The 11357-nt window shown below is 48.1% G+C and overlaps 1 protein-coding gene across 1 annotated transcript; it reads left to right on the top strand.

Moving 5' to 3' along the window:
* Nucleotides 1–8919: 8919 nt before the first annotated feature.
* Nucleotides 8920–11005, top strand: LOC125551496 (acyl transferase 7-like). Its single transcript, XM_048714756.1, has 2 exons — nucleotides 8920–9521; nucleotides 9619–11005. Exons 1-2 carry the CDS (start codon nucleotides 9072–9074, stop codon nucleotides 10468–10470), a joined length of 1302 nt encoding a protein of 433 aa, XP_048570713.1. The 5' UTR covers nucleotides 8920–9071; the 3' UTR covers nucleotides 10471–11005.
* Nucleotides 11006–11357: the final 352 nt, after the last annotated feature.

Here is an 11357-nt window from a genome sequence, read left to right as displayed (position 1 = left end):
GAGGACGTCTAACTTGTTTTTGCAGCAAGTGTTTTGTGATGTGATATGGCCAAAGGTTGTGATGAATGATGAATGATATATGTGATGTATGAGATTGATCATGTTCTTGTAATAGGAATCACGACTTGCATGTCGATGAGTATGACAACCGGCAGGAGCCATAGGAGTTGTCTTTATTTATTTATGACCTGCGTGTCAACATAAACGTCATGTAATTACTTTACTTTATTGCTAAAGCGTTAGCCATAGTAGTAGAAGTAATAGATGACGAGACAACTTCAAGAAGACACGATGATGGAGATCATGATGATGGAGATCATGGTGTCATGCCGGTGACAAGATGATCATGGAGCCCCAAGATGGAGATCAAAGGAGCTATATGATATTGGCCATATCATGTCACTATTATTTGATTGCATGTGATGTTTATCATGTTTTTGCATCTTGTTTACTTAGAACGACGGTAGTAAATAAGATGATCCCTCATAATAATTTCAAGAAAGTGTTCCCCCTAACTGTGCGCCGTTGCGACAGTTCATTGTTTCGAAGCACCACGTGATGATCGGGTGTGATAGATTCCAACGTTCACATACAACGGGTGTAAGACAGATTTACACACGCAATACACTTAGGTTGACTTGAAGAGCCTAGCATGTACAGATATGGCCTCGGAACACAGAAGACCGAAAGGTCGAGCATGAGTCGTATAGAAGATACGATCAACATGAAGATGTTCACCGATGTTGACTAGTCCGTCTCACGTGATGATCGGACACGGCCTAGTCAACTCGGATCATGTTATACTTAGATGACTGGAGGGATGTCTATCTAAGTGGGAGTTCATTGAATAATTTGATTAGATGAACTTAATTATCATGAACTTAGTCTAAAATCTTTACAATATGTCTTCTAGATAAAATGGCCAACGTTGTCCTCAACTTCAACACGTTCCTAGAGAAAACCAAGCTGAAAGACGATGGCGGCAACTATATGGACTGGGTCCGGAACCTGAGGATCATCCTCATAGCTGCCAAGAAAGATTATGTCCTAGAATCACCGCTAGGTGATGCACCCGTCCCACAGAACCAAGACGTTATGAACGCTTGGCAGACACGTGCTGATGATTACTCCCTCGTTCAGTGCGGCATGCTTTACAGCTTAGAACCGGGGCTCCAAAAGCGTTTTGAACGACACGGAGCATATGAGATGTTCGAAGAGCTGAAAATGGTTTTCCAAGCTCATGCCCGGGTCGAGAGATATGAAGTCTCCAACAAGTTCTTCAGCTGTAAGATGGAGGAAAATAGTTCTGTCACTGAGCACATACTCAAAATGTCTGGGTTGCATAACCGCTTGACTCAGCTGGGAGTTAATCTCCCGGATGACGCGGTCATTGACAGAATCCTTCAGTCGCTTCCACCAAGCTACAAGAGCTTTGTGATGAACTTCAATATGCAGGGGATGGAAAAGACCATTCCTGAAGTATTTGCAATGCTGAAATCAGCAGAGGTAGAAGTCAAAAAGGAACATCAAGTGTTGATGGTGAATAAAACCACTAAATTCAAGAAAGGCAAGGGTAAGAAGAACTTCAATAAGGACGGCAAGGGAGTTGCCGCGCCCGGTAAGCAAGCTGCCGGGAAGAAGCCAAAGAATGGACCCAAGCCCGAGACTGAGTGTTTTTATTGCAAGGGAAGTGGTCACTGGAAGCGGAACTGCCCCAAATACTTAGCGGACAAGAAGGCCGGCATCACAAAAGGTATATGTGATATACATGTAATTGATGTGTACCTTACCAGTACTCGTAGTAGCTCCTGGGTATTTGATACCGGTGCGGTTGCTCACATTTGTAACTCAAAGCAGGAGCTGCGGAATAAGCGGAGACTGGCGAAGGACGAGGTGACGATGCGCGTCGGGAATGGTTCCAAGGTCGATGTGATCGCCGTCGGCACGCTACCTCTACATTTACCTACGGGATTAGTTTTAAACCTCAATAATTGTTATTTAGTGCCAGCTTTGAGCATGAACATTGTATCAGGATCTCGTTTAATACGAGATGGCTACTCATTTAAATCCGAGAATAATGGTTGTTCTATTTATATGAGAGATATGTTTTATGGTCATGCTCCGATGGTGAATGGTTTATTCTTAATGAATCTCGAGCGTAATGCTACACATATTCATAGTGTGAATACCAAAAGATGTAAGGTTGATAATGATAGTCCCACATACTTGTGGCACTGCCGCCTTGGTCACATAGGTGTCAAACGCATGAAGAAGCTCCATGCAGATGGACTTTTAGAGTCTCTTGATTACGAATCATTTGACACGTGTGAACCATGCCTCATGGGTAAAATGACCAAGACTCCGTTCTCAGGAACAATGGAGCGAGCAACCAACTTATTGGAAATCATACATACTGATGTGTGCGGTCCAATGAGTGTTGAGGCTCGCGGTGGCTATCGTTATGTTCTCACCCTCACTGATGACTGAGTAGATATGGTATGTCTACTTAATGAAACACAAGTCTGAGACCTTTGAAAAGTTCAAGGAATTTCAGAGTGAGGTTGAGAATCAACGTGACAGGAAAATCAAGTTCTTGCGATCAGATCGTGGGGGAGAATACTTGAGTCACGAATTTGGCACACACTTAAGAAAATGTGGAATAGTTTCACAACTCACGCCGCCTGGAACACCTCAGCGTAATGGTGTGTCCGAACGTCGTAATCGCACTCTATTAGATATGGTGCGATCTATGATGTCTCTTACCGATTTACCGCTATCATTTTGGGGCTATGCTTTAGAGACTGCCGCATTCACTTTAAATAGGGCTCCGTCGAAATCCGTTGAGACGACACCGTATGAATTATGGTTTGGGAAGAAACCTAAGCTGTCGTTTCTAAAAGTTTGGGGATGCGATGCTTATGTCAGAAACTTCAACCTGAAAAGCTCGAACCCAAGTCAGGAAAAATGTGTCTTCATAGGATACCCTAAAGAAACTATTGGGTATACCTTCTACCTCAGATCCGAAGGCAAGATCTTTGTTGCCAAGAATGGGTCCTTTCTAGAGAAAGAGTTTCTCTCGAAAGAAATAAGTGGGAGGAAGGTAGAACTTGATGAAGTATTACCTCTTGAACCGGTAAGTGGCGCAGCTCAAGAAAATGTTCCTGAGGTGCCTGCACCGACTAGAGAGGAAGTTGATGATGATGATCATGAAACTTCAGATCAAGTTGCTACTGAACTTCGTAGGTCCACAAGGACACGTTCCGCACCAGAGTGGTACGGCAACCCTGTCTTGGAAATCATGTTGTTAGACAACGGTGAACCTTCGAACTATGAAGAAGCGATGGCGGGCCCGGATTCCGACAAATGGCTGGAAGCCATGAAATCCGAGATAGGATCCATGTATGAAAACGAAGTATGGACTTTGACTGACTTGCCTGAATCGGCGAGCCATAGAAAATAAATGGATCTTTAAGAAGAAGACAGACGCGGATGGTAATGTGACCATCTATAAAGCTCGGCTTGTCGCTAAGGGTTATCGACAAGTTCAAGGGGTTGACTACGATGAGACTTTCTCACCGTAGCGAAGCTGAAGTCCGTCCGAATCATGTTAGCAATTGCCGCATTCTATGATTATGAGATATGGCAAATGGACGTCAAAACGGCATTCCTTAATGGTTTCCTTAAGGAAGAATTGTATATGATGCAGCCGGAAGGTTTTGTCGATCCTAAGAATGCTGACAAGGTGTGCAAGCTCCAACGCTCGATTTATGGGCTGGTGCAAGCATCTCGGAGTTGGAACATTCGCTTTGATGAGATGATCAAAGCGTTTGGGTTTACGCAGACTTATGGAGAAGCCTGCATTTACAAGAAAGTGAGTGGGAGCTCTGTAGCATTTCTCATATTGTATGTGGATGACATACTGTTGATGGGAAATGATATAGAATTCTTGGAAAGCATAAAGGCCTACTTGAACAAGTGTTTTTCAATGAAGGACCTTGGAGAAGCTGCTTATATATTAGGCATCAAGATCTATAGAGATAGATCGAGACGCCTCATTGGTCTTTCACAGAGTACGTACCTTGACAAGATATTGAAGAAGTTCAAAATGGATCAGTCAAAGAAGGGGTTCTTGCCTGTATTGCAAGGTACGAGATTGAGCATGGCTCAATGCCCGACCATGGCAGAAGATAGAGAAAAGATGAGTGTCGTCCCCTATGCCTCGGCCATAGGGTCTATCATGTATGCTATGCTGTGTACCAGACCTGATGTAAACCTTGCCGTAAGTTTGGTAGGAAGGTACCAAAGTAATCCCGGCATGGAACACTGGACAGCGGTCAAGAATATCCTGAAGTACCTGAAAAGGACCAAGGAAATGTTTCTCGTTTATGGAGGTGACGAAGAGCTCGTCGTAAAGGGTTACGTCGATGCTAGCTTCGACACAGATCTGGATGACTCTAAGTCACAAACCGGATACGTGTATATTTTGAATGGTGGGGTAGTAAGCTGGTGCAGTTGCAAGCAAAGCGTTGTGGCGGGATCTACATGTGAAGCGGAGTACATGGCAGCCTCGGAGGCAGCACAAGAAGCAGTCTGGGTGAAGGAGTTCATTACCGACCTAGGAGTCATACCCAATGCGTCGGGCCCGATGACTCTCTTCTGTGACAACACTGGAGCTATTGCCCTTGCCAAGGAGCCCAGGTTTCACAGGAAGACCAGGCATATCAAGCGTCGCTTCAACTCCATTCGTGAAAGTGTTCAAAATGGAGACATAGAGATTTGTAAAGTACATACGGACCTGAATGTAGCAGATCCGTTGACTAAACCTCTCCCTAGAGCAAAACATGATCAACACCAGAATTCCATGGGTGTTCGATTCATCACAATGTAACTAGATGATTGACTCTAGTGCAAGTGGGAGACTGTTGGAAATATGCCCTAGAGGCAATAATAAAATGATTATTATATTTCCTTGTTCATGATAATTGTCTATTATTCATGCTATAATTGTATTATCCGGAAATCGTAATACATGTGTGAATACATAGACCACAATGTGTCCCTAGTGAGCCTCTAGTTGACTAGCTCGTTGATCAACAGATAGTCATGGTTTCCTGGCTATGGACATGGGGATGTCATTGATAACGGGATCACATCATTAGGAGAATGATGTGATGGACAAGACCCAATCCTAAGCTTAGCTCAAAGATCGTGTAGTTCGTTTGCTGTAGCTTTTCTGAATGTCAAGTATCATTTCCTTAGACCATGAGATTGTGCAACTCCCGGATACCGTAGGAGTGCTTTGGGTGTGCCAAACGTCACAACGTAACTGGGTGACTATAAAGGTACATTACAGGTGTCTCCGAAAGTGTCTGTTGGGTTGGCACGAATCGAGACTGGGATTTGTCACTCCGTATGACGGAGAGAGTTCGTTTGCTGTAGCTTTTCTGAATGTCAAGTATCATTTCCTTAGACCATGAGATTGTGCAACTCCCGGATACCGTAGGAGTGTTTTGGGTGTGCCAAACATCACAACGTAACTGGGTGACTATAAAGGTACATTACAGGTGTCTCCGAAAGTGTCTGTTGGGTTGGCACGAATCGAGACTGGGATTTGTCACTCCGTATGACGGAGAGGTATCTCTGGGCCCACTCGATAATGCATCATCATAATGAGCTCAATGTGATCAAGTGGTTGATCACGGGATCATGCATTATGGTACGAGTAAAGTGACTTGCCGGTAACGAGACTGAACAAGGTATTGGGATACCGACGATCGAGTCTCGGGCAAGTAACCTACCGATTGACAAAGAGAATTGAATACAGGATTGATTAAGTCCTCGACATCGTGGTTCATCCGATGAGATCATCGAGGAGCATGTGGGAGCCAACATGGGTATCCAGATCCCGCTGTTGGTTATTGGCCAGAGAGCCGTCTCGGTCATGTCTACGTGTCTCCCGAACCCGTAGGGTCTACACACTTAAGGTTCGGTGACGCTAGGGTTGTAGAGATATGAGTATGCAGTAATCCAAAAGTTTTTCGGAGTCCCGGATGAGATCCTGGACGTCACGAGAAGTTCCGGAATGGTCCGGAGGTGAAGAATTATATATAGGAAGTGTAGTTTCGGCCATCGGGAAAGATTCGGGGTCACCGGTATTGTACCGGGACCACCGGGTGGGGCCACCCATCCCGGAGGGCCCCATGGACTGAAGTGGGGAGGGGAACCAGCCCATAGTGGGCTGGTGCGCCCCCCTCTTGGGCCCCCTGCGCCTAGGGTTGGAAACCCTAGGGTGGGGGGCGCCTCCACTTGCCTTGGGGGGAACTCCACCCCCCTTGGCCGCCGCCCCCAAGGAGATCCCATCTCCTAGGGCCGGCGCCCCCCCAGGGGGCCTATATAAAGGGGGGAGGGAGGGCAGCCGCACCTCAAGTCTTGGCGCCTCCCTCTCCCCTGCTACACCTCTCCCTCTCGCAGAAGCTCGGTGAAGCCCTGCTGCGATCACTGTTGCATCCACCACCACGCCGTCGTGCTGCTGGATCTTCATCAACCTCTCCTTCCCCCTTGTTGGATCAAGAAGGAGGAGACGTCATCCGCTCCGTACGTGTGTTGAATGCGGAGGTGCCGTCCGTTCGGCACTTGGTCATCGGTGATTTGGATCACGGCGAGTACGACTCCATCATCCCCGTTCTCTTGAACGCTTCCGCTCACGATCTACAAGGGTATGTAGATGCACTCTCCTCTCGTTGCTAGTTGACTCCATAGATTGATCTTGGTGAGACGTGGAATTTTTTTTTGTTTTCTGCAACGTTCTCCAACACCGGAGGGTTACCGGAACCCCCCCGGGAGAAGTAATGGGCCTTATGGGCCCTAGTGGAGAGAGAGAGGGGCGGTCAGGGTGGGCCGCGCGCCCCCTCCCCCTCTGGTCCGAATTGGACTAGGAGAGGGGGGGCGGCACCCCCTTTCCTTCTCCCTCTCCCCCTTCCTTTCCCCCTCCTAGTAGGAGTAGGAAAGAGGGGAGTCCTACTCCTACTAGGAGGAGGACTCCTTCTCCTTGGCGCGCCCAAGGGCCGTCCGGCCTCCCCCCTTGCTCCTTTATATACGGGGGCAGGGGGCACCTTTAGACACACAAGTTGATCTTCGTGATCGTTTTCTTAGCCGTGTGTGGTGCCCCCTTCCACCATACTCCTCGATAATATTGTAGCGGTGCTTAGGCGAAGCCCTGCGACGGTAGAACATCAAGATCGTCACCACGCCGTCGTGCTGACGGAACTCTTCCCTGACACTTTGCTGGATCGGAGTCCGGGGATCGTCATCGAGCTGAACGTGTGTTAAAACTCGGAGGTGCCGTAGTTTCGGTGCTTGATCGGTCGGGCCGTGAAGACGTACGACTACATCAACCGCGTTGTCATAAGGCTTCCGCTGTCGGTCTACGAGGGTACGTAGACAACACTCGTTCCTCTCGTTGCTATGCATCACCATGATCTTGCGTGTGCGTAGGAATTTTTTTAAAATTACTACATTCCCCAACAAGACCACCCACCAATTTGGGCCGGGCTAGGGGATTTCAAAAGGCCAAAACGGTCCGACCCAATTTGGACAGCCACGCTTGACGCCTAGTGTCCGGCTGTCCAGTGTGGACATATAGAGAAGGTTTGATGTACCGCGTTGGAGAAGCCCGTAGAACCTTCGTAGTTGGTTTCATAGCAAGTATCATTCATGATGAACTAAACAATTTTAGTGAGGTGGCAATTAAATGAAGAAACAAATAGTTCAGTATCATATCATGATACCATATCATAATAAATAATGTGCTACTATCTGTCATGCATAATAATAAATAAGATCATCTAAAATACAACCATATACTAGTATCATGTTCAATATTTCCTACTATGAATACCCTTAGGCACTTGGGACAAGAATTTTTTGGAACATAATTCCACGGACACTCGTTAAAGAGTAAAGTAAAAAGGAATACTAGAAAAATAAAAAGATTCTGAATGGTTTCATGAGGAAATGACATCTATAGTCTCAAAGCTATAAAACACTGTTTTAGTGAATAATAAGGTTTTGATTGTATATTTTTTCATTAAGAATATCATGGGTGTCATTCCACCACAAAACTTCACACATGAAAATAATGGCCGACCAAGTTTTATGTTCAAAAATTCAGATTTTTTTATTTCCCTCTTTTTATTTTACTGTTTACCATGTTCACCTGCATTTCATAGGCACGTGTTCTTAGAGACACTCATAATTTTGTTCTTGTGTATGTTATACAGTCAAAAGTGCATGCGATTCCAAAAAATATAAAGGTGGGCATGGCTTCACGTGCACCCACATGAATAGTACATTTGAAAAAAATACTAGAAATACTAGAATTTTTTAGAAAAAAATTCTAAAATTTTTGTATCAAAGTTGGTCATCCATTCTACTCCCTCCGTTCGGAATTACTTGTGTCAAAAATGGATATATCTAGAACTAAAATACATCTAGATACATCAATTTCTGCGACAAGTAATTTCGAACAAAGGAAGTACTCACGTATGAATTTTCGCTAAGTATTGACACCCGTGGATTCTTAGTGAAAAAATACACGAGATCTTACTATTCATTGACGTTGTTATATAGCTTCAATTTTACCATTTTTGTCCAGAATACCATGGATATTATTTCTTCGTAGAACTTCATACGCACGCATACCAGCCACCCAAAAAAACTTATGTATGTTATAAAAAATATTAAAAAAATCCGGTATGTTTTTCGACTTTACCATTCATAAGGGTGCGTGTGGAACTATGTCACTAAATCGGTGTCCATACAATTCGGACAAAATAAAAATAAAATTCACGCTGCATGCTCCCTGCCTACCCCAACATACAGTCTCTACCGAACACCCAGACACCTATATAAACCCACGCATCTTGCTGAATTAAATCCAAACCAAACCCCCGCACTTCAACTTAATTCACTCCATCAACACACGTACGTACCCACCCCCAGCAACAACAGCTCACCGTCACACCTCAAACCAGGAACACCCGAAGGTGTGCTCCGGCCCTCCCCCGTTCCAAATGGCGGCGGCCGCGGCAAAGCCCATGCCAGTGGAGCGGCTCGGGCAGCGCCTGGTGGCGCCGGCGGCTCCGACGCCGGAGAGCCCTCTGCGCCTGTCGTGGCTCGACCGCTACCCCACCCAGATGGCGCTCATCGAGTCGCTGCACGTGTTCAAGCCCGACATGGCCAGGGAGGGTGACAGCCCCGCGAGGGCGGTGGAGCAGGCCCTGGCGAGGGCGCTGGTGGAGTACTACCCGCTGGCGGGCCGCCTCACGGTGACCGACGCCGGCGAGCTGCAGGTGGACTGCAGCGACGGTGGCGTGTGGTTCATTGAGGCTGCCGTCAGGTGTCGGCTAGAGGACGTGGACTATCTCGAGTACCCGCTCGCCGTCGACAAGGACGAGCTGCTCCCCCACCCGCGCCCCAAGCCCAGCCGTGAGGAGGAGAGCAAGCTCATCTTGCTTGTCCAGGTACTTGCTGGATTCGATTCGCATTGCGCCGTGTCGGTGGTGGATTTGGATTTTACTGACTGCGAGCTAAACTGGGCGTGGTGGACGCGACACGCAGGTCACGACGTTCGATTGCGGCGGCTTCGTGGTGGGGTTCCGGTTCAGCCACGCGGTGGCCGACGGGCCCGGGGCGGCGCAGTTCATGGGCGCGGTGGGGGAGCTGGCGCGCGGGGCGGGCCGCATCTCGGTGGCACCGGTGTGGGGCCGCGACGCGATCCCTGATCCGGCGAGCGCCCTCGTCGGCAGCCTCCCGGACCCCGCGGGCGCCAAGCGGCTCGAATACCTCGCCATAGACATCTCCGCCGACTACATCAACCACTTCAAGGGCCAGTTCGCGGCGGCCACCGGCGGCGCCCGGTGCTCAGCGTTCGAGGTGCTCATCGCCAAGGCCTGGCAGAGCCGCACGCGCGCCGCTTGCTTCGACGAGGACTCCCCCGTACACCTCTGCTTCGCGATGAACGCGCGGCCGCTCCTCCACGCCCGCCTCCCCTCGGGGGGCGCCGGCTTCTACGGCAACTGCTACTACATCATGCGCGTCTCCTCCACGGCCGGGAAGGTGGCGTCCTCCACCATCACCGACGTCGTGAAGATCATCAAGGAGGGGAAGAAGCGGCTGCCCACAGAGTTCGCGCGGTGGGGCGCCGGCGAGATGGGCAGCGTGGACCCGTACCAGATCACCTCCGACTACCGGACGCTGCTCGTCTCCGACTGGACGCGGCTGGGCTTCGCCGAGGTGGACTACGGGTGGGGCCCTCCCGCCCACGTCGTGCCGCTGACAAACCTGGACTACATCGCCACGTGCATCCTCGTCAAGCCCTGGGTACACAAGCCAGGCGCCCGGCTCATCACGCAGTGCGTGACGCCCGACCGTGTCGCCGCTTTCCACGACGCCTTGGTGGACACCAACTAGCTCACCACTGTCTCCAACACTTCGTCCTCCGTTTGCTCACGGGTTTCCTTCCCTCCTATCTTTACACTGGTAATGACTGGTTATAGTGTTTAATTACAGCTTGGTGAGCGAAGGTAATGGTAAACCGAGCAAGAATAATGGCAAACAGGTAGTGAAGAAACGTATAAAGTGGAAGAAGAATACGCATAGATATGGGGGACAGGTAGACACAGCTAGATGGTAGTGGGCAACGGCGAGATTGGTATAGGATGCCTTTGGGTGGTCTCGGTGGCGTTGCAGGAAGTGTATACTACATCCTTTTCTTCTTCTTTCGTTTTTTTCCTTGACTTTTTGGGGGGTTTCGATTGAAGGATCGAAGCTGGGCTTGGTGGGAAGCTACCAACCAGTCTCCCCTCGACTTGTGTACTGTACTGTTCTATTCTTTTTCTTTCGAATATAAACCCGCAAGGTGTACAGACTATTCTCTAGTGGTTTTCCCCCATGTAAAGTAGCTAATTCTACATAATTATAATGGTATAATGTGAAGAACAGCTCACCTTGGTGTCGTCTTTTTCACAGGTTAGAAATTATCTGTGTTTTTAGCGAGATCTGCGGACTGCGGGTATAAACTTGAACTCATAGCGTACATGCATGAAATGTTTGAAGAAATCTTCACGATACTTACATGCGAGTACAGTATCATTTTGCTCCAACTTTTGGCACCATTGACGTACCTATGCATGGCACAACGTCCACAGTAGCTGGCTGCTAGTCCTTCCCCAAGGATTTTCTTTTCTTTCCTCCGTAAATTCCTTCCCAAGCATGGAGTCGCTGTTATTCTTTGTTTATATAATTTTGTGAATGCTTTTACCACGCTTGCCGCGTGGTAGTCGCTATTATTCTTGACC

This window comes from Triticum urartu, chromosome 1, assembly GCF_003073215.2.
Source record: "Triticum urartu cultivar G1812 chromosome 1, Tu2.1, whole genome shotgun sequence".
In the NCBI taxonomy this organism is placed as follows: domain Eukaryota; kingdom Viridiplantae; phylum Streptophyta; class Magnoliopsida; order Poales; family Poaceae; genus Triticum; species Triticum urartu.
The sequence above is the reverse complement of the archived record's forward strand: the minus strand, read 5'-3'. Positions and strand labels throughout refer to the sequence as shown.